The sequence below is a fragment of the Rhodnius prolixus genome, unplaced genomic scaffold (genome assembly GCF_049639745.1).
Source record: "Rhodnius prolixus isolate KJV_2025 unplaced genomic scaffold, Rpr scaffold_7, whole genome shotgun sequence".
In the NCBI taxonomy this organism is placed as follows: Eukaryota; Metazoa; Arthropoda; class Insecta; order Hemiptera; family Reduviidae; genus Rhodnius; species Rhodnius prolixus.
In genome coordinates this window covers 27,303,268-27,330,301 of record NW_027411582.1, presented here as the reverse complement: position 1 = coordinate 27,330,301, position 27,034 = coordinate 27,303,268, and the positions used below count along the sequence as shown (strand labels likewise).

Genomic DNA, 27,034 nt, shown 5'->3' with positions numbered 1-27,034 from the left:
ATGAAAAGCTTATAAATATTATTTAGCATGCAATTAGTGATTTTTAATTACTATTTTCTTACCTTTGATTGCAAGAATGTTGGGTTAAGGCGGCAAACGAAATAAGAGAACATTCTAGAACACACCATAGCACTACACACACTGGACACTGCACTAACACCAAGCACTGGATAATCGCCTGTAAGTAGAGAGTACTTTTTTTTTAAAAAAAATTAGGGATTACTAAAAATGAAATTAAATATATAAGTGTTGGGAAGAGATTAGCAAAGTGATTAGCGTTTGGATTCTCTTGTGGGAGATCCCGGGTGCTGGTCCTTAGATGATCTCTTCCTAGGAGCTTCTTAAAGCCCACAGTCCGCTGATGGGCAGAATATCTTTATTGAGAGAACAATACCCGAAGCCCGTCAGTGCACTGAAAAATGCTCCAGGCACCACCATTGACCGCAGGCGTTAACGCGCCTTAAATAAGTATACAAAAAAAATGGCCCCCTCAATGGAATTTCTTTGGACAAATATTTCAATTTAAAGTCAGATCTACCAGCTCACTTGCGGTAAACGAGATTTAAAGATTGATCCGTTTTCGAGATAATCACTGAAAACTAAAAAAAACTCTTTTAGAATTTTGATGTTACCAATTTGCTTTAAGGTGAATTTTTGGGACCCAATAATCGTCGATTATATTCTGATTTTCTTCTATCTAATCAACCTGCCAGAGGATGTTAAAGAAAACAAAAAATTAAAGTTTAAATTTGAAATGATTGGGAATTTATTCATCTAATAATTTAGGTTAATTAATTCTTGATTTAGATATGTAGCTAATTATTGTTATTCCTAATTGCTAAATAAGGCAATGATTAAATTTTTACATCCCGAATTTTGTCATTTCTTACCTCTCAAGAGATCAAATGAATTATTTGCAATTTTATTGTATAAATAATGGTTGTCGTTAGATACAGACAATACTTGATCACACCGAATCAAAATTTTAAAAACCATTGCTAAACCAACCATATAGCCCAATGTAGAACAATTTTTCATTCCAATCCAACTCAATAAACATTAACCCAGTTGAAATTAAAGTCATATAATAAGAAAATTACAGTTTTAGGTCGGATTAATCAATTAAAAGATGTAATAATAGTAAGTTTTAATAATCTTCAAAGATTTCTTTCATTGTCGCCATATTGGAATTATAAGAAATAAATTTCCAATAACTTACAGAACTTTATCTCATCTTACAACAAAACTTAATGGCCAAAGAAAAGTAATATTTGTAAATAATTTTCTATTCATATGACAATTCAAAAACTGAAATTTAAATCAGTAAAGATATCTAAAATTTAACTTAATTTTACTTACGTTCAATTTCATAGTTGCACACATCACTTCACGAATTGCACTGAGTGAATTGATTACGTGACGTCACAACTGTAAAAATTTTATTTCCATTTACTTATTATTTAATTTTATGAAAAATAATGCCAGAAAGAAATTATTAATTTTATTTATTAAAATGCATTTTTTGTCATCATTTTTAAGTTAAACTTCTTTTTAATTTCAATGTTTATAAATAGTTACCATAATAAAGTATTTACTTTATTGTATCTTAATGTAGTCTAAATTTTATTTGAAAATAATATGTTTTCATTAATTATTTGTAGTTTTTTCTGCAAGAACATGCAGTCATTAATTCGGCAATTAGAATTTTATTAATGATAACAGTCTTTAATCTTCCTCATTTCTATTTTGAAGTTGAATTATTAGAAGAAAAAAATGGGCCCTAAAACAGTTTCCCGCCAAAATAAACTTCGAATTCATCAAATGGTAAATGATCGTATGGTATGTAGAATTTAATTTTTTTTGAGTGTTATTGTTATTATTCTACTTTTTTCAATTTTAAAAGATTATTGGATAGACTTCATTACAGTCAAGCTTTGATAGGTTTACAAAAATAATATTTTCAGCCCAGAACAACCCCCTGATTTATAGAGTGATTTCTACATTAAAAGTTGCACAATCAAAATTTACATGAATATGTAGTAGTTTGACATAAAACTGGATTTGGAATTAGCAGAAATTTTGTTGAACAAAAAAAGGTACATTTTTCGAATTTTTTGTTTTTCTTCGGTAGAGGTTAATTTGGTTGAGAATCTAAAATGAAATAAAATTGTGATTGCAAAACGGTCTAAAGCAAATTTTATTTATTTTAAAAAAACGTTCGTATCTACAAATAGAACTAACCAATTCTAAAAATAAGAAACTGCAATTTTTGTGACAGTGCTTTATTTGAATTTTAAATATCTTATTATTTTTTTTTTTATAGCTTACAACGGATTTTTTACTTTTTTTTGTACCTCAATTATTTGTATTTTATAAACGTTGTATATTAGGTATGGTAATTTTCTATTAAAGTGAGTTTTATATGTATATTTTATAAGCCCGTAATATATGTTTTAGTTATTTATGAGCGTGCAGTACCTGTGTTCAGGTAAAAAAAAAGAAGCAGTCTGAGCTGGGTGAGAAATAGGCTCGACATTTAGAGGAGAGACCCATGTTGGTAGAGTGCAGGTCATCTGAAGAGAGCACCTCAGAGGTATGTTGAATGTGTTGATGAGATTTATTGTCCGGAGATTGGCGATGTTATGGGGACATATGTGTTACAAGCAAAGCAGTTACTTATCATGTCATCTTGGAGACGCACGTCATCTCCATAGCTTCAGGGCTAGTGTAAAAACAATATGTTTAATTATCATTTTTACTTGGCATTTTTTTTTATCTTTAACCATTAAATTAAATTATTTAGCCACTTCTGCCATAAGATTCTCATTAAAATGCCAACCCAAGTTGGGTCCATGTTGTTTTCTAAAATCTACTAAACGAAAGAGAGCTCCTCTGAAAATTATGCTGTTTTGCTAAGTCTGAATTTAGAATTTTCGAATTCTTTAGAGATACGAGAAAGCAACACGAAGAAGAAGTGACATCTATCTTTTAAACAACATCAAGGTTGCAAAAAAAAAAAATTCAGTGAAATTTAGTAAGAATGTTCCCATAATTATCATGAATTTCTGCATTTTTCTATAAAATTAGAAATACTTTCGAATATAAAAATATGTCTCTTTAAAAAAAAAAATGCTATATTCTCTGGTCTACATAAGTTAGGTATCTCTGTTGGATAGCTATTTTTATATCAGATGATTTTTAGAAATAAAATATTGGATTTAAAAAAAGAACACAAATTCCCCAAAGTAAAAGCAGACTGTTTTGGTCCTTTGCCAAACGGTCTCTTATTTCTTCCTTATTTCCGTCACCCGAGGAATTCTTCCCTTTTTGACCTTGAACGACAGTGATGTTCTAATTTATCCTAGAAATTTTTTTTAACTCCTTTGACTACCAGCTAGCTGAGGAGACTGTAAAAAAAAAAAAAAAAATGATTTGGTGTTGGTGAAAGAAATTAAACAGTTTGCTACAATAATCTGTGACTTTAATCGATTGATCAATTGATCGATAATATAAATAAGTAAAATCTGAAAAATTGATTCCACTTACGATTCGTAAGTAGGGAATTTTCAATTGGCTGATCATGTTCTAATTTGACAGCCCAATCATAATTTCAGTTTTAAACTATCCGCATTATAGTTATATCTACCACAATCAAGATCAAGTTAATCATCTACCCGCTGATTTTGATATATTCAACACTGATTTTGCGGTGATTGGTACTAGGGAAAACTTACCGGTTATTTGTGATATAAAGATTTATTAATTGAGTAAAGTTTCTATTTTTAAAGTATATTTTATAGTACATATTTTGAAGTATTTTGTTTATCTATTAAGTAAAGTATGTGTATATATTATTTCTATTTTATCTTTATTTCTATTCTACGATATATATATGTATAAATGTATGATATACGTATGTATATTCTATAATTATTATATATTGAGTTATTATTAAATGTTATTTTAAATTATATTTCTTTGTAACTGGGTGATTGCCCGTCTTGTAAATAAATAAATAAAATAAATAAATCATACAAGCACGCATCATTCTATAAAAATTCCTAGTTGAAAACACAGGCCTGCGTTTTCTTTAACTTTTTAAAAATTGTTTTAAATTTGATACTTGATTTTTATGTATTTCTGTGTGCTAAATCCAAATATGAACTCCATTTTCCACCATCACGTAAGAATTTTTCACAAAATCGCTTCGCATTTTACAAAACAAAATTGTGTAAAAGCAATAGTTTTTAATATTAGATTTTATTTGCAAGTGATACGATAAGTAAAATTTCTTTAAAAAGCAATTAAATAAAATGAAAATACTCAGTAAAATACTACTGAATTCTTTAAAAGTCCTTGTAGAATCTTTTCCTTATCATTTCCATGCTCCTTTCGGTGGTCTCGAAGCAGGTCGTCCCTTTACATCATCCAACAGAAGTCAGCTATCATGCTTACGTTCCATCTTCCATGGTATCTCCTCTCCATTTCTTTTATATCTTGGTGGAATCTTTCCCCCTGCTCCTCACTTACTGCACCAAGATTTGCAGGAAAGTAATCAAGGTGCGAATATAAAAAATGCCCCTTTAAACTCATGTCACAGCCTAAATTTTCAAAAATTTTCTTACATATTCTTTACAATATGTTTATAATCTTCATCTTTTTAAAACTTAGTAACTACTTCCATGAAGGCTTTCCATGCTTGTTTTTTCTGCTTCCTCCATTTTAAATTCAAAATTTTCTTTGTTGTTTTTTAACCGTAAAGATACCACAAATATAGCAAAAAGAGTCAGGCGCAATGACACAACCTCTTGAAGCAATTGCAGTTTAATTTAATGAACACTTGTACATCAAATAAATAAAATGTTGATGGTGGGAGGGAGACGCGCAGTAACACGATCAGACATGTCTTGACGTGACAGAGGTTGTATTATAGAAAGAGGTTGTAGAAAGCTTAAGCCCCAAGTGATTCTTTACTCTTGCAGTTTTCAATCAGATGGTATGAAGAAGGGATTGTGTTATAAATTTACCATTGCTTTTAACTTCTTTATCATTATAATTCACAATACCTTATTCAGAGTATTACTTTCTTACATCATAACGACTAAAAATACTTATCATTCATTTAAATAATTGTTTTATAGAATGATTCTTTTACAATAGGCTAACACCTACAGAATAAAAAAAAATCCGAAATTGTGGAAAAACCTTACGTGATGGAATTTTTCAATTTTTCCATCGCAGGCCTGTGAAAAATCTGCTCTAAAACGATTCCTTCTCATACTCAGTAAAATGAGACCAAATAGAAACCTTAAGCTCCAAGTGATTCTTTACTCTGGCAGTTTTCAATCAGATGGTATGATGAAGAAGGGATAAAGCAATGCTATTCCAGACTTCTTTTGTTTTCTCCATCGCCTATATCCCTCCTCCTCTTGGTGTCCCTAGAGTGTGCCTTGCTTTATCTACATTGTCATCTTTCACATGTGTACACACTCTGCCCGTACACTGTATCTTGATCTGTCGGCTGGCTCTGCTTTCTCTAGTCCCTATCTTGTTACTTGTAAGACAAATATTCCACATGTAAATATGAAATGTAAAATAGCTTTATTCAAATTTGCAAACTTTAATATTAATGCAACTTTTTTTTTGCTAACATATTTACTACTGTAACTTTCCTTTTATTCTAATAAGGTGATTTTTCTTCTTCTTTTTTCTGTTTCAGTGTTAGAGATGCCAATTCGTGACTAGTACGCCAAGGGTTCATTTAAATAGCTGAAGAAATTGGAGAACAAATACCAGGTAGATTTTGGTACATTTAACTTGAATAGATTGCTCCGTTCTAAAGAGTTAATTACCTTTCTAAGATGTTTTGGCACCCGGCTTCAGATAAGTGTTTTGGAATTATAAATTCGAATTAATGCGATCTGCCAATTCTGTTGCACAAAAAAAAGGAGTTATTCTTTCCTACCTCATTCGCTTTCCCTATTGTGCGTGATAGGAGTAGCTTGAGGGGTGTACTTAGATTAGATTAGACTAGAGCGGCCTCAAGGCCTACGCCACAGCGACCCCTTTGGATCTATTATGGCTCCCCTCACTTTAAAGCTCACCCTCTAGACCTGTCCTTTTAATCAGACTCTTAATTCTGGAGAGAGACTTTTCAGTAAAGCTCACAGGCCTTGGATTTTCCTCTCCGAGAAGTAACATCCTTAGCTAGACAAGCCCCTCACACTGACACAACACTTTGCAGTGCCGTTTCCTCCTCTTCCTGCCAGAACCTGCAAAGGCTATCATCTGCCAAGCCCATGCGATGCATGTGTTTTCTGAGTCTGCAGTGGCCAGTTTATAGTCCTACAATCATCCTTATAGCCCCACATCCTTGACGGGTTAATTCTGCAGTCAGCCTCGGCGAATAGCCTTTAATAAACTCCTTCGCCTGTCTCTGCCCAGTGGTGGCAAGCCACCACTCCTGGAGACCTACTCTGCACCCATAAGTTTAATGGTCGCAGTCTTAACACACTTCAGAACCCCAAAACAGGGCTCCGGGCCAACGAAGTGTCCCGCAGAGCCTTCCCGGTCCAATAGAGGGGTGTACTTGATAAGCTACATAATTTTTATCCTGAATTTTTCATATCTTCATATCTTATATCTTCTAAAATTTCTTTGCAGAGAGAAGTGGATAACCACTCAGGGCTCCTTGCCTTTTTGCGAGTATCCTGTACTAACATTAAGAACGTGTTTCCTCTGCCTCCACCTCACACTACAGTAATCTTTATTGCAAGAGTTAGAACATATTCACTGATAAGACACATTCATTCGCACGTCTACTACACCTTTACAAATGTCCTACGTCCTACGTCTCAAACTCTTATCTCCATTAGACCCCTACTATTTTATAGATTTTTGTTGCTTTTTGATTTTATAGTCTAATGAGACTGCTCATCACACTTAAATAACACTATCGGATTTACCGATTTTGAAGTTACCATCTCGGCGACTCAGCCATTGCTTCATTTTGGCCTGATTATTTCGTAAAAAAATTAAAAAAAAAATCCTAATATTTTTGCTGAACGCTAAACACGGAACTGATAAAATATGTTTGATAGAATACATTCCCAGCCTGTCAGGAACATTCATACCGGTTAAAAGAATATTCTCAATAATGAATAAATATGATAAATCGTTGGTGTTGTCCTAGAAATATGTCTGTTGTCAACAAGATTTGGCTTGAACGTCTAACTGCTAAATTAGGTGTCATGGACAGGTCGAAGCAACAAAATTTACTATCCAACATTTTTCCCCTTACTAATTCACTACACCAATATCGGCTCTTGCTTCCCACGTTTTTAATCGTTTATCTTAAGATTTTTCAGTGTACAGATTTATCACTTATTAACGAGAAATTAAGTTTTCCACAATTTCTCCTATTACCAATCGAACTGAATTTTGAGTGCATATTAAATACTCATAATCTCGTAAATTGTCTATAAAAAGTTTTACTTGAATTTTTTTAGTATCGTGAACATTTTTATAAATTTATAATAATTGTGCTTATATCAGATAGTTTTTCCCTTGCATTAACACATTTACTTATTTCTTATACTCAATCAATAACTCATACTCGTCAGGCATAAATAGAGCTCATCCAATATTGATGGGTGATAATCTATAAGTAAAAATTAATCATCAATGTGAGCAATAGGTTCAAAAAATTTGGATTATCTAATTAATTATTTAAACGGTTAACCTCAGTTTAAATTGTTTGGCCAGTAAACACGTCGATTCTTCATCGCTGCGCTATCTATGAATTGTAGATGGAACTAATGAGTTTCTCTGTATGGACATTTTTAGTTAAGTAATATGCCTTTTTTTTTCTTCTTTTTAATTTTTAATCATTTAAATTAGTTAATTAGTTTCCAATTAATTTACTGAAACGCTATTGATAATTTCTGAACTTATTACTTATTATTAAATTGAAACAAAAAACCCATCAATTTTTTTTTTTCGATTTCTTTAAAAACATTTATTTAAGGTGCTTGATTAATTTGCTTTTGTTTTGTTTTTTTAAAACCTTAAATAAAAGAAGATTTTTTTTAAGCTTTATTTAGAATTTCTTAATTGAATGAGAGACGAAATTAAAGTAACTAAACTTTATAAGTTATTATATTATACGAGAAATAACTTTTAATGGTTTACAATAAATTTTCATTAAAAATTGTTATTAAAGTTTTATAAAACAAAATATTAAAACAAGAATCTTAAATAATTTCAGCAAATGTATAACGTACATCAATTAATTGTAATTGTATATGTCCCTAGTATAAGTAAAGTAGACCTTTATGCATATGGCTTCATTACATGAACCTCCTCTTCTCGTAATGTCTGTACAGGATTCCACTTTATTGGCCCTACAGTTTCGGCTATTAAGGTTTGAGTACAAAGTTGTATCCTCAAGTTTTAATTAATGGAGTTGAATGTAGTGAGTTTGTGGTCTACTCAAAATGGTTGACCTTCCCGACCATGTTACACTAGTTTAGAGTATAAAGTCTCAAATCTTATACCAACTAATTTAGAAACATGTCTCTACCCACATAAGTGTAGCGTTAATCTTTGCAATAAATTTGGTTCTACAATTAGTTACCCTAATTTGTCGGTTTTTTTTTTTTCGAAAACGACTCTAACGATTTCTTAAAAACTTTATATTGTTATGGAAAAGCTTTTTCATAAAGTATCATTTTAAAATATTGTTTGTTTTCCAACAATTACTTACTACAAGTACTTGGAATTCCAAATGACATACATGTTGTAAATTTATAGTAAAATAAATGAAAACTTTTCATTGTTAGTGATTCTTGCAAGATTAATTGAAATTAAACTTTAATTATAGAATTAAATGTTAACAAAAATATTTGTTCTCTGGGTATGCTTCCCAGATTTTGGAGCTCTCCTTCTCAAATAATAGAAATGTCATTTTTCTCGCAGGCGTTTTTTGGCTACATCTCTTAGCTTTCTTTCAACAACGGTATTTATTAAAATTTCGACAGAATAAATTTAAAAACAAAACAACTTCTCCAGCAACTATCGTAAATATCAGTTCTAGAGCTGTTAAAAGTTATATCTTAAAGCATTTTTCATCGAAAATATATGTAGTAAAAATCTCATTTCAATTGGTTGGTGACATTGGCAAGGATGTTGGTTAAATTGTCAGATGTCATTTTATTAGTTTCTTGATTAAAGACAGTTCCTTTGGGAATTAGTAGCCCTTGCCCTATATTTACCCTCACAGGCCCCAAACATTGCCCTTACTTTTTTATTTCACCTTGAATTAAGTATAAATACGGAATATGTATCAAATATAATATCTTGTTTATTATATGAACTAGTTATGTGATTTAGTACTAAATAAATTCTTCATTTGTTATTATACCTTCGGTCATAACCTTCGCCCATTTCATTTAGAACCTTCTCTTCAAGGTCTCTTTTTCTAAATATTTCAACATTTAGCATATTTTCTCCAAGATGTAAACAAATTATGTAAGAAGTATCACCTTAAAGCAATAGTCTTAGAATTTGTTCTTAAGATGCTTACAATAAATTTTATATCAGCCATTTTATGAAAATTAAAATTAGTATTATTATCGGTGGAATACGAATTCAGCTTCGCTGCATCTTCTCACCTATTTTCAATAAGCTGATTTGGTGACAGTCTCTTAATGCAAGCAACAGTAGCTTAACAGTAATAAAACGTTGACTGAGATGTCCGGATATACCACATCGGTCCAGCTTGTATGTTTGTTTTAAGCTAAAGCATAAGTTTATTGTAGATCAGCCTCGCGTAAACTCTTAAGGCAAGTCCTTAGGCTGTACCTTTACTTTCTGTCTTAGTCCAGAAAGGCTTTCCTCGGCTTTCCACTGGTTTCCGCCCAGAAAAGTACGGCTCCATGAAAGGCTATGCTTCTATATTCTTGTCAGGATGATATCCCTCTCATAACCTACGTCATAAAGAGATAGAATAACCTTCTCGTCGTAGGGCTCCAACAAAGTGTTTGATCTGGAGAAGTCCTCAGTTTAGTACTATAGTGGTACCATAGTAAGGCTATCCTTTAATCTGAAAACAAATAAATATTCCTGACAGATTTTATTGGAAACTTGTTTAGGACTACGCCTTTACGTTACCATTCCAGCTTCATATCTTCCATGATTCTCTGATCCATCCATTAACATTTGGTGGGCATACTCTATTGTAATGTAGGTTTCCTTTAAACATAATTGATTGCTCAAATTTAGCACTGTTTTTCTTAGAATGTACTAATCTCGAACTAGTTGCCAAAAAATAAGTTATAAACGGCATTTGAGCTGAGGATATCAATAATTTACAGAGCTGCGCTACTCTCAACAGGTAATAATTTAAACAGTATTACTATTTAGTAATTAAAAAAGTCTGGACAAAGTTCAGTTCACGTTTATAATAAGTTTAATAGGGCGCAAATTGTTTAAGCAGTTAATGCGCCTAAAATAAGTAAATAAATTTAACATTAAACAACTGTAAAATTTTGAATAAGAATGAATCACTTTAAGTAAGCATTTTCTAGGTTAAAGATTATTGATCTTTTAATTTGACCAATAGGATTCCTTAAAGGAACAGATTCATAGCTCTACTTTTTTTCTTTTTTTGGAACTTATATATTTGATACGTGACTTCATAGAAATCACTTATTGAAGTGGAGTTTCTTAAAACGTCCCCTAGGGAAGTAGCAGAAATAGAATCCCAATGAACTCGCCAATTCCCCATCTCTGGAAATTGGCGACCCTCATCGCTTTTGTGTCCGTCGATTCTCTAGAATTGGTTTCTTTTTTTCCCCCATTGTATTCTTTGCAAAGAGACCTGCGTAATATAACCTGACCCTTGCTGCCACTAACTCCTTTGTAACCTATGACTTGTTAACAAAGACTACAACCCAAAAGCGTTGAAATTTTTAATCTCTGGGTGCCTTTTATTTTCCAAAATTTTACCTAATTGGCAAAATTACAGCTACAAGAGGTTCATTTACTGACTAATTTTATTTTTATACAAAGTAGATAAAGTTGATTTTTGTTTTTAATTAGATCATGTTTTAATCAAAAAATGATCAGCCAACAAGTAAAATGGAATCCGTGGCTTCAAAGTTCAAGATTTTTTTGATAATAATTAATTAATGCTTGTTTTTTTTTAATTATAAAGTGTTACAACTTAATTAAATGTAAAAATCTGGTGATCTGATGATTCAAAGTCAAACAAAAATAAATATATGATTTGACTGTAATAAAATGCTCTTGATTTGATTAGTATAAATTGGATTACAAACAAGAGAAGGTGTGTTATTATATCGTTAGATAGCTTCGAAGTATCTCTGCCATGGCAATGGCTAAATTGTAAGTAAGATTTATTTATTTTTTACAAACTGTTTACATTCTAACCCAAAGCGGAGGAATGATTATTTTATAAGGAACAATCCGTGGAATTCATGATTGGCATTGTGAATCTGGATAGCTCGTTGCATTATTGGTTATTGCAATGCTGTGCCACTGCCATGGAATTATGAAAGATTTATTTATTTTTAGTCAATCTGAGACTTTAAAATTTGTATTTCTAGTAATAACTAATCACAATACGTAAATTTGAATTTGGAATTATTTCCATTACATTTGATACAACTCGAAAGATTCAATCCAACAGGGGAAAACTCCCTAAAAAGTTAATTGTAAATTGAAAAATGTATCATATAAAAAGTGATAGTCGTACATGTGACCGAAATTAGAAGCAAATTTTTGTATTATTTTCTTGAAAACTAAAAAATAAAGTAACATTAAAGATTGGCATAAAAATATTTGGGAAAATAGGTTTAAATTATGTTACCTACCTAATTTGATGGCCTGGCCAATAGGAGATTACTTTAATCGATTTGCAAAATGAAATTTGAGTTTTATGTAGTTTTTTGAAGATACTTTGCAAAATTCATTCTCATTACAGGGCGTTAACAATTTAAATTTAATAAAAATCATTAAATAAAAACTCGAGGCAGATCATTTTGCAATCACTGCACGTTATCCATCAAATAGTTGATGTGTACATCTGCAGAGTTCAGCGCATTGAAATTGAAGATATACATAGCTTAGGTGGTACTCTTCCTCAAGATGATTGTCCCAATTTGGCTTCTATCATGGATTAAACCCTTTTTCATTGTTGTTTCTCTAATAACCAGTGCCGTTTTGGACAGCGTGGGGATTAGTGCTTCTCCACGTACCAATACCACTCCTAACAACACTCAAGTACCTTTCACAAAAAAATTTTTGTTCAAATTCAAGAGACCTCAAAAATAATACTTCAGATGAAAACAATTTTAAAAAATTGGAGATGTCCTAAATATTTTTTTTAAAGCGATTAGCAGCTGCACAAAAAAAATGAACACGCCAAGAGCTCTTGTGATCAAAAAAGATATGACACATTTTAGATACTGATAAAGTTTAATTGATTTTTTGTTTATCAAAATGATAAATTTAAAAGTAAATTCAATATTTGTCAAAATTACCATTCTTTCATTATTTATATAAATTAATTAATGTAAAAAGTCACAAAAGAAACATCTCGAGACATTCATCACACGTGCATGTATAAAATACTGTTTTTCCTAAAGGGAAAGAAAGATTATTAAAAAAATTTCAGTCATTTATGACTGAAATTGGCGATAACTTTCATATCTTTGGTGATTAATGAATCAGTCATCAAAAAAATAAATAAATACAAACAGTATTCTACAGTTTTTGCTTATCTTTAGTTGCCGTTAATATTCAATGTAATGTAGTAATGGGTTTAACGAAATAGGTGGGTTTTTGTTCTGGATAATTTCTAAATAGACTGAGCGTACCCAAAATATTTTCGAAAAATAGAAAATATTGCCTTATTCAGCTATACAAAGGCAGCTTTGAAATTTAAGAAAAAAAAAAAACGAACTAAGTTTAAATATAAAAAAACTCATGTTTTGTTGAAAATCATAAGAGATATTTTCTCTAAAAAAAAAAAAACCCAAAAAAATCTAAATTGTTACAGGGTACTAACACTAGCAACCCTAGCTTATACTTGCGCGGCAAAAAATGTGGGCACACATCCAATCATTCCTTTCAAACAAGGACCATGTCTACCGGAGTCAATAGCTATGCAAAAGTTCGACCCAGAAAAGGTAAATATTTAAAAATATCAAACTTCTTAGATTTTTTTTTTTTTAATAGATTTTAAAGGGCGGGACGGGACCTATGCCCCACGGTACCGCAGCCACAAGAGGCGTATTGTGGTTCCTATCCATAACCTCCCTATTTCTAAGATTCATTCGCAGATTTAGCAAAGACTTCGGCCTGAAAGACGGTGGCATATCTCCCAAGAGCACTCTCAATGAGTATCTCAGGTTTAGCCCCGTACACTCCAGCTTCGGTGCCATCTTGGAGCCATACGTAAACCACATGGCTCCCTTATGGGCACTGTTCTATCCAGTTTACCCTCCATTCAGTCCTTGATCTGAGGATCGCCTGAAAAGGAGTCTCGAAAATGTATTTAGGACAGACTCTGTCTCCAACCATGTCTATGACCCTCAAAGAGTTGACCTTGTCTGTAATATTCATATGTCCAATAGAGGAGCTAATGCGCCTCCATTGTCCATTTCTCGCTAGTCTATACGCGCCAGTCCTTGCCTCCGCCTGAATAACAAACTGAAGCGGAGACAACCCCAGCAGTACCTCCAGCGCAGCTCAAACTTCTTAAGTAAATAATAATTTTTTGTTTTTCTTGTTTTTCAAATAATTCTCTTCATGGCTAATATCTTTGAAAATTGAATTGCATCCAATGCATAAAAAATTTAGTATAATTAAATTTATTAATTTTGGAAAAATTTAAAAAGACTTGAAAAGTTTTCTGTGGAGTTCCACTTCGAATTGGTAATTTTTAACCTTTTTGATGCGATATTGTGCTTGTACAAGTTGAATGCTGCTAATATCCATTTTCATCATTAAAACAATCATAAACCATTAAGCAAAGTACCCAGAAATCCTGGAATAAAGTAATCATCATTCAGTTGATGTAAACTCAATTCCGAAAATTTTTGATTTTTTTTTTACTGTGGCAAGTTTACTTTTATCGAATATAAGCAAGTATTTAGAAATGCTAAATTATTTTGAGCCTTGTTTTAAATATTAGATCTCATTATCAATAAATTTCAGTTCTTTACTGGAACATGGTATGAAAGAAGTAGTTTTGAGAGTGATATTACACAAGAAGATGGAAATTGCAGTGGCATGAAAGCCAGAATCGTTAGAGACAGCGTTGAAATTCTGATGTATCATTATGATTCGTAAGTGAATTCATTCATACTTATTTATTTTTTATTTCTTCCATTTTGATAGCAAAAAGTCATGTATACCCCAACCGCAATTTCTTTTACCACAAAAATCACAATTTTGGTCTTCCTGTTGGCAATTTTCATTGATTTAAGTTTAATGCACTAAATTCAATTCACACAGAAACGTTGTCCTATACTTTTAAAACTTTAATCCACACTAAATGGGTACATTTGTAATTTGTAATTATTTATACCAGGACTTAACGAATAAACACTGGGAAGGTTATGTTGAACAGCTTTTTAAATTTTCAGCAACAATATTTACCCCATTTTAATAAATCTGTTTTTATATGTTTCAGAGCGTTGAACAAATATACTTCTGTCATAGGTGAAGCAAATCTTGTTGAAGCTAAGACAGCTAGATTTTCAATTGTACTTACCTATGATCCCAGTAAGTTTTATAATCTATTGTGGTTAAATGCAGTTTTTTCTTAAAAAGATTTCCTTGTTTCTCTAAAGTATAAAAGTCTACTATAAGTCTTATTGTACCGATTGGTATAGGTTCTAGTAAGGTGGCCATAAAAGCCTACGCCACCGCGACCCAGTGGATCTATTGTGGCTCACCGAGTGGTATAAAAAAATGCCCTTACAAATACCTTAACCATTTCAATCACGTCATATATATTTATGTTAATCTTCTAATTTGTATCTTTATAAATACTGGAGTGCCAGAAATTAATACTAAACCTAGAAATCCAATTATTTATAGTGCATAATCAAAAAAACACTATATTTTTAAATGAAACGGAAAACGCTTAACGGTCTTTTTTAATTATTTCCAAACCTAACAAAACCTAGTAATAATAAGATTTTTCTTTACAGTTCTGATACAAGAATTCCCAATTTATGTAGTTGACACTGACTACGAGAATTATGCCATATTTTACTCATGTCGACCTGTGCCAGGATCTAGTAGCCTCAACGATGGTGAGTCAAACTTTTTAAACAGCAAATTATAGCTTTAACTAAAGTATTTACCGCTCTAACAATGGTTGAATGTTAAAAAAAAAATAAAGAATTATGAGTCGATTGTAGATTATGAAACCAATTAGTGCCCAACCTGTTTACAAGGTCATGAAAGTATTGGAAATTTTAGGTGTTTTATCCAATTTAATTGTCAATATTTCTTTAAATGACATTGACTGTTTGACCATAAATATGACAATGGCAATGACATTATTTCTTGTATCATTAATAAATTCTTTTTTTATTTATTTTTGCAGAAATGGCTTGGACATTCACCAGAAAGCGTGGCGATGCTAGTAACGATGGATCAGTTGATAGAATATTGAAATTATCAGGACTTGACCCGGCTAAGTTCGCTCGTTATGAACATATGACTTGTCCAGTTGATGAACCAACTTTGTAAATATTATGTTAACATTTTTTTTTAAATTTTGTTAAACCTTTTTGGAAACTGGAAAGTTTTAAATAGAAAACCCCATATAAATTAATTTGAACTCTTATTGTGGTAAAACGTTAATTTATTGTCACTTATAGATGTTACTAATGAGATTTATACGGCTCTTAAGGTTTTTATTTTAACTCTGTATCGCGATTGCAATCACATAAATGTATAACTATCATTGGAATTAACCCCTTAATGCACAGTATTTTTGAAAAAAACGCTATATTTTATACGATTAAGTAAGTGTTATAGCTTGCAATCCCATGTAAATGATAAATATCAATAAAACGATTGTTTTTCTTTGCTTTCACATTATTTTCAATTCTCGATTATATTCGAGTGTGAAAAATTATAGCAGCATAAAGTACAACGCCGCTCGAATTATCTCGATTGTGCACAGTTTGGCCAATTTAGCGTGCACGTTAAGGGGTTAATTTTATTAAAATTAAAATCTCAAGATTCATTAAGAAATTTTTTTTGATAGGAATCTAAAACAATCCTCTCATTAACAATTATCATTTATAAAAATAAAAATAAAAAAAGAATGTGGAGCTGTCTTTCTACACCTGTACGACTCTGTACGAAATTATTAAAGAACATATTTAAAAAAAAAGGTAATCTACATTATAAAAATGAGAAAAGAAATTAATTCGTAATACAAGCAATGTAAAATATGATGCAAATTTATTTGATTTTACATTTTCTTACTTCAACCCACAGTTGTCAAGCCTCTATATTTTTCTAACTTATCATTTGGACAAGTTTAAGTTACTAATTTATAATTGCTTTACATCAAACAAACATTAGCACCAATTTTACTGCAAGAAAGCATGACAGGTGGGTAAAAAAATAAAATGAAAATAAAATGCATTATTATTTAAAAATAAACTTACAAAGAATTTTAACAGCAAAAAAAATATATATAACTTAATTTATCACTTAACTTTTTCTTTTTTCAAGTTCTATTATAAATCCATCAAGTGGTTCTAACATAAGCTTGTGCACATACTCCAAATTCAAAAAGTGTGTTTTCGTTGATAAACGAAATCTTCTAATTACTCTGGATACGGTCATTTTCATCGATAGCAGACCATAATATTTTCCTGGTAAAATAAAAAAAAAAATAAGGAATTAGTTAGTCTTATAGAATAATAAGATACTGTTGCCCTTGGGTCTAATACTTTGGGCAATGGTAGGTCATATTTCCAATTAACTAATAAAAATGATTTATTCAATTACCTGGACAACCTCTTACTCCTGTACTAAAGACACAAAAAGAAGATTTTGGTCTGGCTGCTATTTTATCTGGAAGAAAATGGTCTGGGTAAAAGTCAAAAGGTTTTTCATAATATTTGGAATTTCTATTCATCATATAAAGTGATATATCTATTGCTGTTCCTTTGGGAATTGTGTATTTATCATCTGAAAAGCAAAAAGAACAAATTGTTTTATTTTAAATCTTAAAAACTGTCTGAGTGATCTCTAAATTTATTATTTTAAAATCACTTTTTAATATTCGCTGAAAATTGAAGAAAATGCGAAGCTTGAAAAGATTGAAACTTTTTTTAAGAAAAAAATCAACCACTTGAATTCAAATTCGCTGATAGATAAATTAAAGAAATTTACGAACTGAAATTAAACCAATAATCACCAAGTTTGATATCTTCTTCAGCCAATCTGTGTATACCAATTGGTGCCCATATTCTGAGCGCTTCATTAATAACTCTATCCAGATAATGCATTTCTGCTAATTGACTCTTGCTAGGTGCATCCAAACTATTACCCATAATTTCCACTTGTTCTTTGTAGACCTCTTCCTGATATTCAGGGTATGAGGCCAAACAGAATAAACATCCTGACAGAATTACAGAAGTTGTATCTGTACCCTAGAACAGTAATTTGTATTTATAATAATAAATTAGATAATTTAAAATAAACAAATAAGAAGGTTATACGACTGTAATCAGATAATTAATATGTACCGCAATTATGAAGTCAGTGCCCAAATGTGACAATCCATCTAAATCCATATTAAAATATTTACCAACTTTGACTAATATATCAACATAAGATTTATTTTCTTCTTGTTCTGAAATTTAATAATAATTTTAATTAATTTAGTAACTAATATTTCTGAGCCAGTTTTAATGGTCCCGTTAATTTGTAAAGCCTAAAATTAGAACAGAAGCCTAATTGTGAAAGGGCATAAAAATTAAAGAGGCACGTGAGAGACAAGATATGATGTAGTTTATAAGGCTCTCAGAGATAAGAGCAAAGGCTTGGAGTGGAAATCATCATTCAATAGATATGAAAAGCAGTTCCCAGGCAAGATTGGCAAAGATGCTTCTTGGGGATGATAGCAGTTCCTGGGAATGCCAAGAGAGTAAAAGCGATTACTTGAAGGCATCTTACAGGTAAAGACTGACCAATCTAAAAAACAAACAAACACTATTTCCTCAATGAAAGCATCTCAAGGTTGCCGGGAAGGCAAAAAAGAAGGGGTAAAGTGGGGATCATTAGAATACAATAACTTGGTCAATATTTCTTTCTCCCCGCTACTTCCTTCTATCGATCCACTTGGAGGAAAATCAATGAATTCTACAATGAAGTATCAGGATACCAAGCACTTAAGAGAGTTCCATTTTTCTCGTAGATTTTTTATTTAAAAAGGCTGAGCAAGCTTGTTGGATTGGACTTATTCCAGCAGATGTTTGTTACAATAACAAGCGATGGGTTTTTGTTTTCTTGGTTTAAACTTGGTACAAATTATAATTTTTAATTCATATTTTATTTCATTTTTTTTATTGGCAGCTTTAGGCTATCTAAAGAGAGTTGAGAAAATTAAATTTTCAATAAAAATAAAGAAACAGTTAAAACTGGAAGCAGTTTGTGAAAGAAAAGCGTGTTACTTTTTCTCGCTTGTCTTTGGCGAATAATACTATAATTATCTATTACTATTTAAAAGAATTTAAAAAAAAAAAGTTTAAAATTGTTCTTAAATAATTTAACACCATAGATTCATTTACTTGCACAATATACAAATTCAGTAAATTATCTTAAAATCAATCTTACCTGAGACAATAGTTCCCATTTTCTTGTGCCACTGAATTATCTACAAATTGTAAAAACAAGGTGTGGAAATTAGAAAATATTTTATTTTGTTTAATAAAATTTTAAGAGATCTTTTAATAATTTAATGATTGTTAGTAAATATTAGTTTATGGTAAGTTGTAAACAAACTTTTTCTGTAATTGTTTAGAATTATTATTATAGACATTTTAGAAAATCTTAGTCGTCTTTCATTGTCTTATGTATAACTCCGGGTAATTTTTACCTCGTTAGTGATACATTTGAAAGTAAAAATAATTTTTAATATGACTCTGGAATATATATGTATATACAATAAATAAAGATAATAAAGATCTTGATATGCTAACTTCTCTCAATGGCCCTCGAATATCGTAAGAGTGCTTTTTCACTGCAATTCCTTCCTGGGTTCTGTCAAATATGCACTTTATCCATCGAGTTGGTCGAAGTGTTGTACCCATGATGTCATCCATACAACTATATACAAACAAATAAGAACAATCAATAATATAAATAATTTAAAAAAAAAAAGCATTTATAATTTATTAATAAAAAAAAAATCTTACATATCAATCTTGTTCATGAAGTCAAAATTATTAGTTACAAGTTCATTTGAAGTAAAAAGTAGATGAGTTTCTATAAAGAACAAATTATACTGTTTTATTCATTCGAGTCATTAAAATAATATTTTTTGTACTAAAAATGAAATATAGTGAAGCAATCATATTTAATAGATAACACAGGTGTAGGCGCGCGTGGCCGCCTACACCCAAATGCTAAGGTGCCCAAGTGGGCGCTGTACGAAATAATAGTAGACAAAGAAGAATAGAAAAATAAAGAGAAATAAAAGAAAAAGGGGAAGGTACTTACCCTTTGCAAGGAGCGATATGCGTGAGGTATGTTGATAAGCTGCCTGAGAAGCGATGAGAGGAAAGGAAGCTGTGGAGCGGAAGCGTGTATATATGTTTATGTAAATGTGTGAGTGTGTGTGTGTTGAGCTTTGAGAAAGGGAGGCAATATTTGGGCTCAGGCTCAGAGAAGCGTAGCGGAAGTGGAAATGAGGTAAGCGGAAGAGTAAAGGGGGAATAGTGCAATAAGTGCACTATAAGCGGTGGAATATGCGTGAAGCGATATTCTGGAGAGGCGTTCAGATGCGGATGATGCGTACTGTTAGGTGTCAGCGGAAGTGAAGCGGGTTGAGATGCGTTAAGAGTTGCTAAAGCGTGAGCAGAGAAGCGTCTTAAGCGAGGACTAGCAGGGAACTGCACAGACTAGAAAGGTGACCACATGGTTCAAAGGAAGTAGTGGGGCAAAGGGTTTAGAATATAGAAAAACAAATAAAGGAAATAGAAGCGGAAACAACAAGTTAATATAGAAAGTTTGAGAGGATAAAAAAGGTGTAAAATAATAACATAATAATGAGCGATAAGAAATATGTAGAAAGAAGGAAATTAAGGCGGATGTGTACATTAGTACGCGCGCGGGCGCGAGGCTGAATCGCGAGAGACGGACGCTAGCCAAACTGGCCGAATGGTCTCGGTCACGACCGAACATCCCGCCCGCCCTGAAGGCTTGGCTTCAGTGAATTTGACATGAGCGAGGAGCGGAGTCTGGCCTAGATGCGGCGGGTGACCCCTGAAGCGGTTGGCGGTAGTACGTGGCTGTTTGAACCACTGCGGAAGCGGGGGAAGGTTCCCGAAGGCCTGCGGGATAAGGTTACGGAGATTCTCCTGGCGGATGCGATCGGGATGGACCGTAGAGGGGGCTCGTCCTTGAGATGCAGTTAGAGAAGGCAACCAGTGTGGTCCTGGAGTCTTGGGTTTAGAAGCGGCTCGATCCGAGGATGGAGCGCTTAGCGGTGGGGAGTTACGGATGGTCTCGACCCTGAACACCATGTTTAACAATCTCTCACATGAGAAGCGGAGATCACTGATAGCGTGCGTGAGGTGTTGCTTCGTGGACTGAGATGGAGCCTCTTTCATGTCGCCCACACTGCAGACTTGCGAGGGATATACCCGCCCGCCATTCACTGTGGCAGAGGGAGTGCACCTCATGGTTAAAGTAAGTTGCGGATGATGGAGGTGATTTCCCAGCTCGCGCAGTGAGTTTTGTGCGTACACGAAATTAGTTTTGATATCGGAACACATCGTGAAGGGTAAGCTACGTGGGGCAACAAAGCGTTGAGAGGCAGCGGTGACAGGGGAGGTGAACAGCGCGGAGGCCTTCTTGCTCAGCGAACCTGCGAAGGTGGTGAAGCTGTGAAAAGATCCTGGATGCCCCTTGGGTAATGTGTCACTGCGCAATTGCGCGATAAACCTGGCGAAGGGGCCGGTGAGGTTGACACCGGCCACCCTGCAGGCCATAACAGCAAGGATGTGCTTAGGCGAGAGGGCACCCATAGGGGGAGTGATGGAGTGAAGCGTGGCGGGGCAGCACTGGCTGCAGTTGTTAAGGCAGCGCCAGCTACCTCTGCGCCCATCCGGTATGGCGCAGTGGCAGTGGACGAAAGCATTGGGGGCTAAGGCACCAGTGGGAAGCAGACGGTGCAGCGTAGCATCAAGAATGAGCCGGGGGCGATACTGATTCCCGGGCATTCGCATAGAATAGAGAAACGCGCAGGGTAGTGGTGCATCAGTAAGAGGTCCACGTACGCGCAACGGATCCTTGGAGTTCGAGGAGCGGTTTAATTGCAGATCTAAGCAAGGCGGAGAGAAAGGAGTATGAACCTCTAGTAATTTCTTAGCAGGATACTCTTCATGTATGACCCGGATGATATGACTTAAGGCGTTTTGTAGCTCCAAGGATGATAGCTCACCATGGCGAGGCGTGGTGGGGTTCCTGCAGTTGAACCCGAAGCGTAAACAATACGCAGTAATGCGTTGGCGGTGGAGCAATGAAGAGAACTGGGAAATAATATTGTCCACAGGAGCAGTGGTCACTAGAGCCACCTTGACTGGTGGTTTAGCTTCCTGATACATACACATTGCGGTTGAATCAGGTGATGCGGGGCGTCTAGGCCCATTGTCTAGAGGCTCAGAAAGCCTAGCAGGTCCGCTCGACCCCAGGGTGCATTCCTGAAGATGAGGCGGGGTAAGACTGTGCAAGGCGCTATCAATTGGATCATCTGCGGTGGATGTACACACAGAACCTGAGACAGGTTCTGCGTTTACCGTGCAGCATGGCGGAGGGCATTCTGCCCGGATGACATGGAGTGGAGGAGGTGGGCGCACAGCCTCACTGTGTGGAGAGGCACACTCAGCTCCGCTAATGCGAGATGGAACAGGTGCGGGGCGTGACTCCTTAGAGGCAGTGAGTAAAGTTGATTGCGGAGGAAAGGCGTCCTCTGCCTGAGCGGTAAGAGGCGCAAGAGATGCAGGAGACGTAATAGGCGGCTCCTCCGAAGTGGGAAATAAAGGTGATTGCGGGGGAGAAGCGCCCTCAGCCTCAGTGTGATGAGGCGGAGGAGATAAGCATTCAACTTCACTGTTGTACAGTGAAGGAGAAGTGCACTCAACTCCGCTACTATAAGACGGAGGAGATGCGGGGGGCAGCTCCTCAAATAAGGGGAGCGAAGGAGAGACATCCTCAGCCTCAGGAATATGAGGCATAGAAGAGCACTCAGCCCTACTGATAGGAGGCGAAGGAGAAGCGTTCTCAGTTCCAGTGATGTGAAGCGGAGGAGAAGCGCACTTTACTCTGGTAATATAAGGCGGAGGAGACGGGTTCTCAACGTCACTAATGTGAGGTGAAGGAGATGAGGAGTGTGACTTCTCGGCAGCGGGGCGAACAGGTGAGCGCGGAGAACCGGGGCTAGCAGCAGGGATGCCTACGGCCTCATCAGAGACCTTGAGAAGACCTGAAGGCTGCAGGTGCGCTGGAAGCGCAGGAGGGAGTGATGCAGCAAGGCGAGGCGTGGGAGAGGCTGTTGAAGCAGGGGTTGCCGACGGTGGAGAGCTGGCAGGCGTGGATGGCCGCGTAGTGACCAAGGAAGCAGAATTAGCCTTCGCAAAGATATCGATAATTTCGAGGTGTAAATTTTGCACCTGCTGGAACCCGTCTATCAAATGCCATTCCGAGAGGCCCTCAGGAGGCCGGTTCGCATCCAGATACGGCTCAACTCGCTCTCGGAAGGTTGCGAAGTCGGTCTCGACAAGTTCGGTAAGCGTTGCAATGGAAGGAACGCCCTTTCTTCGTCCAAGAAAGAGTTCAAAATGGTAATTTAACGCATTCTTTGCGTTAATGAGCATGGTGATAAATGCGAAAGAGGATAAGGAACTTGCTGTGCCCTTTCCCCCTTTTGGCAGCAGAATCTGAGGAGCGCGATCGTCCGGGAAATGTGAAATGGGGGAAGAGAAGGCGAGGCAGGCTGCCTGTAGTTTTTCAGCAAGATGGTGGTACAGCTCTCGCACCCGCTGAACCTCGCTCAACAACACATCGTCCGTAAGACCATCAGGGAGTGAGTCGGCATTGAGATATTCTCCAGCCCGCCTCAGGAAGGTAGCGATGTCAGCATCAATAAGAACGCGCCGTAACGCGATGAAGCATGAGGTTAGCTCAGAGTCCTTCCTTCGCTGGAGGAAGGCCTCAAGATGGCGATTGAAAGCCAAATTTGTGTCGCTGATTAAACGAGTGAAGGCAACAAGCGATAATGCACCTGCAGTGCCTTTCCCGTTTTTTGGCGCCATAGTGAGTTTTATTAAGCGATGCGGAAGAAGTGGACTGTATAACTGTATATGTGCGTATATCCGGCCCGGAGGACCAAAATGTAGGCGCGCGTGGCCGCCTACACCCAAATGCTAAGGTGCCCAAGTGGGCGCTGTACGAAATAATAGTAGACAAAGAAGAATAGAAAAATAAAGAGAAATAAAAGAAAAAGGGGAAGGTACTTACCCTTTGCAAGGAGCGATATGCGTGAGGTATGTTGATAAGCTGCCTGAGAAGCGATGAGAGGAAAGGAAGCTGTGGAGCGGAAGCGTGTATATATGTTTATGTAAATGTGTGAGTGTGTGTGTGTTGAGCTTTGAGAAAGGGAGGCAATATTTGGGCTCAGGCTCAGAGAAGCGTAGCGGAAGTGGAAATGAGGTAAGCGGAAGAGTAAAGGGGGAATAGTGCAATAAGTGCACTATAAGCGGTGGAATATGCGTGAAGCGATATTCTGGAGAGGCGTTCAGATGCGGATGATGCGTACTGTTAGGTGTCAGCGGAAGTGAAGCGGGTTGAGATGCGTTAAGAGTTGCTAAAGCGTGAGCAGAGAAGCGTCTTAAGCGAGGACTAGCAGGGAACTGCACAGACTAGAAAGGTGACCACATGGTTCAAAGGAAGTAGTGGGGCAAAGGGTTTAGAATATAGAAAAACAAATAAAGGAAATAGAAGCGGAAACAACAAGTTAATATAGAAAGTTTGAGAGGATAAAAAAGATGTAAAATAATAACATAATAATGAGCGATAAGAAATATGTAGAAAGAAGGAAATTAAGGCGGATGTGTACATTAGTACGCGCGCGGGCGCGAGGCTGAATCGCGAGAGACGGACGCTAGCCAAACTGGCCGAATGGTCTCGGTCACGACCGAACAACAGGTCTACAGTGATTTTGCTGTTTTGAGTTTTTGAGTCATTTTGAAGTAATATGCAGGTCCTGATACCAAGTATGACACCCGTTTACTTGTATCACATACCATTTTTTTTAGTCATAGTCTTAATTTTTTAGTCTTAGTAGCGTTATTGCATACTTCACACTATCTTTTATTTTTAATATTTTAACGAAGTTGACCTGAGGAGCCTCGCAAGCCTTTATAGATGTAACCAAGAAGTTTTTAGGAAACACCAATGATCCTAACTGCGCAAAATTAGTAGCCACAATGCTTGAGAAATTCAGAATTCTCGGATGCAACATGAGTCTTAAGGTGCATTTTCTATTTTCGCATTTGGATGTATTTCCTGAGAATCTGGGGGCGGTGAGCGAGGAACAAGGCGAACGCTTCCATCAGGACATCCGGGAGATGGAACGACGGTACCAAGGACGATGGAGTATATCACTGATAGCAGGTTACTGCTGGATGCTTCAAAGAGAAAACTCTGCAGCAGGTCATAAGAGAATTTCCAAGAAAAGATCACTGGAAGGCAAACGAAAACGTTATTATTGATTAAATAACATTCTAGTGAATCAACATTGCGCATTTCCAAGTAATACAACCAGCATTTTAATCAAAACTGTATCAACATTTGAAAAGAAATGTGTATTTTTTGCAATTAACATTGAATTTTTCATTCTCGATTTGTAAAAAAACCTGATGTGATAGGAGAAAAGGGGGGCTATTTTTGAAAATGGCTGTACTCAATTGTATACAATCACTTTTCAGAAGTAAAACAGCTCTCAAAAAGTTTCATTTTGTAGACCTGTGTAATTATAAGACAAACGCACAAAACGATTCCCTACTCTAGAGGTTGGTAGGACAGTTAAAACGACCAAAAATATTGATGTATTCTGTACTGGATACGTGAATTATTCTGGAATTGCAAGTTTTCGGTTAATGGAAAAACACACACGACTGAGATAGGGCTATTAACCAAATGGAAAGCAGCCACTTTCGGAAAACTGTTGTTAGAAAATGGTTTTTCTAATAAACCCGGTGGAAAATTTCTTTTATGTAAATAGATTGTTGAAACTTACTTAAAATACAATCAAGCGAATACAAACTGATATAATGTTTTATATCTATTGGTTTCCCTTCCTCGGCTTTTCTAGCTAACATATTACACAAATTCTCGCCATATTTATCAAAAACATCATAGCTTTCTTCCAATGCTTTCTTGTTGAATAATTTGTTTAAAGGTTTTCTCAATAATTTCCATTTTGTACCTGAAAATAATAATTTAAAAAAAAATTAAAAATTAAATTAAAATAGTATCATTTGCTTAAAATATAGCACTTTTGCATACCGCTAGCGACAATGATTCCCTCGGTAATAGCTTTAAAATCATCATATGTGTGATCTTTTCCTAGACATGATGAATTCTTCAGTACGGTCTAAAACAAGGGTAATACGTTCCAATTAAAGTAGGTAAGATGGTTTTCAAACTTTGCACCACAAAATAACCATTTTGTTATGGTATTAACATGATTTTTTTTTTAAATTATTATTATTATAGAAGTATGTCCAATATTTAATTCTCTCTATCCACATCTACTTTGAGGGCAATCTTGAGATGCTCATTGTCCACTTTTTCCATTGAATCATAACGGGCAATTAAGAGACAACTATTCTGAAAAGATGGGACTGCAAATAATCGTTTGTCACTTTCGGCAAATTTCCCAACTGTTTTCATTGAGAGGTCAGCTGTTGTGCAGATCTGAGCTTAGCCAATAAAACTCTTTATTTTACCTACTTCTAGCACTACCTTTGATGAAGTACACTTTACTTCCGAATCAATTCCAAGAACAGTGTTATCTGCTTAGCTGAAGATACTTATACGTATAAGTTCCATTTTTGGCATTGATTATTACAAAATAATAAAAAACAGAGGAGTTTTTAAACCAAGCATTAATAATAAGGAAAACACAAAAAAAAACATATTTAAATTTTCCGATAGTTTTTAAAGCTCATATCCTATTTGACCTTTAAAATAAAATTAATAAACTCACAAAAATAAAGGTTTAGATAACAAAAAGTGGTAACAATACAAAAAAAAGAGCAAGGTCAAGATTCGAACTTCAATCGTAAAAGTATTTTTGTTAAACTGTGTCAAATTCAATCATTGATTTGACATTTTTAAGTTTATTAAGTAAAAGAAACTAGAAATAACTTTCCTTTTTTAGAAATCTTTAAAGATTTTAATGTTGTTTTTTTTTAATTTAAGGCGCATCTGAAGACATTGTCAGCTGGAGCATACCCGAAACACTTTGCTCCGGACAGTCAGTGGTTTCTAGGAAGAGAAAAATCTAAGGGCAGGAACCTGAATTTGAAACAAGGATCTCCAACGTGAGAATTCAATGCAACTAACCAACCAATTTCAAAGATTCCTCATTAATATACATTATTTTCAGAAAACATATTTTTAAATTTAAATTTTGGTGAACGTTTAAGCAGAAATTGTTATCGGATTATTTTTTGTTTAATTA

The 27,034-nt window shown here is 34.7% G+C and overlaps 3 protein-coding genes across 13 annotated transcripts in view; 1 reads left to right on the top strand and 2 right to left on the bottom strand.

Annotated features, from left to right (window-relative positions):
• ETHR (ecdysis triggering hormone receptor) overlaps positions 1–1,383 on the bottom strand; it is a 351,487-nt gene extending 350,104 nt beyond the window's left edge. For 5 of the 6 annotated variants that reach the window (XR_012454239.1, XR_012454240.1, XR_012454238.1 and 2 more), the window contains exons 1-2: positions 1,360–1,383; positions 63–178 (exon numbers count right to left, since the gene is read on the bottom strand). The gene's annotated coding sequence lies outside the window, so the exon portion shown is untranslated. The remainder of the gene's footprint in view (positions 1–62; positions 179–1,359) is intronic. The other variant, XM_074114637.1, reaches the window with a different exon arrangement.
• LOC141447266 (lopap-like) lies at positions 73–27,024 on the top strand. 5 transcript variants are annotated; one of them, XM_074114642.1, is made up of 12 exons: positions 79–180; positions 1,662–1,824; positions 2,458–2,593; positions 5,720–5,796; positions 10,297–10,393; positions 11,321–11,406; positions 13,082–13,211; positions 14,242–14,372; positions 14,720–14,811; positions 15,243–15,347; positions 15,644–15,785; positions 26,773–27,021. In XM_074114642.1, the coding sequence occupies exons 6-12, from the start codon at positions 11,390–11,392 to the stop codon at positions 26,780–26,782; spliced, it is 627 nt and encodes a 208-aa protein (XP_073970743.1). In that variant the 5' UTR covers positions 79–180; positions 1,662–1,824; positions 2,458–2,593; positions 5,720–5,796; positions 10,297–10,393; positions 11,321–11,389; the 3' UTR covers positions 26,783–27,021. The 5 variants fall into 5 exon arrangements, with proteins under 5 accessions (XP_073970746.1, XP_073970743.1, XP_073970747.1 ...); XM_074114645.1 differs by lacking the exon at positions 1,662–1,824 and having other exon boundaries at positions 73–180; XM_074114643.1 differs by lacking the exons at positions 79–180; positions 1,662–1,824 and adding an exon at positions 1,951–2,096.
• LOC141447265 (cytochrome P450 4C1-like) lies at positions 15,862–26,284 on the bottom strand. Of its 2 annotated transcripts, XM_074114640.1 has the most exons (9): positions 25,855–26,284; positions 25,586–25,774; positions 19,482–19,551; positions 19,266–19,392; positions 18,901–18,940; positions 17,811–17,917; positions 17,480–17,714; positions 17,068–17,250; positions 15,862–16,931 (listed from the first exon to the last, which is right to left on the bottom strand). In XM_074114640.1, the coding sequence occupies exons 2-9, from the start codon at positions 25,665–25,667 to the stop codon at positions 16,768–16,770; spliced, it is 1,008 nt and encodes a 335-aa protein (XP_073970741.1). In that variant the 5' UTR covers positions 25,668–25,774; positions 25,855–26,284; the 3' UTR covers positions 15,862–16,767. The 2 variants fall into 2 exon arrangements, with proteins under 2 accessions (XP_073970741.1, XP_073970742.1); XM_074114641.1 differs by lacking the exons at positions 25,586–25,774; positions 25,855–26,284 and adding an exon at positions 19,786–19,920.
• Positions 27,025–27,034: the final 10 nt, after the last annotated feature.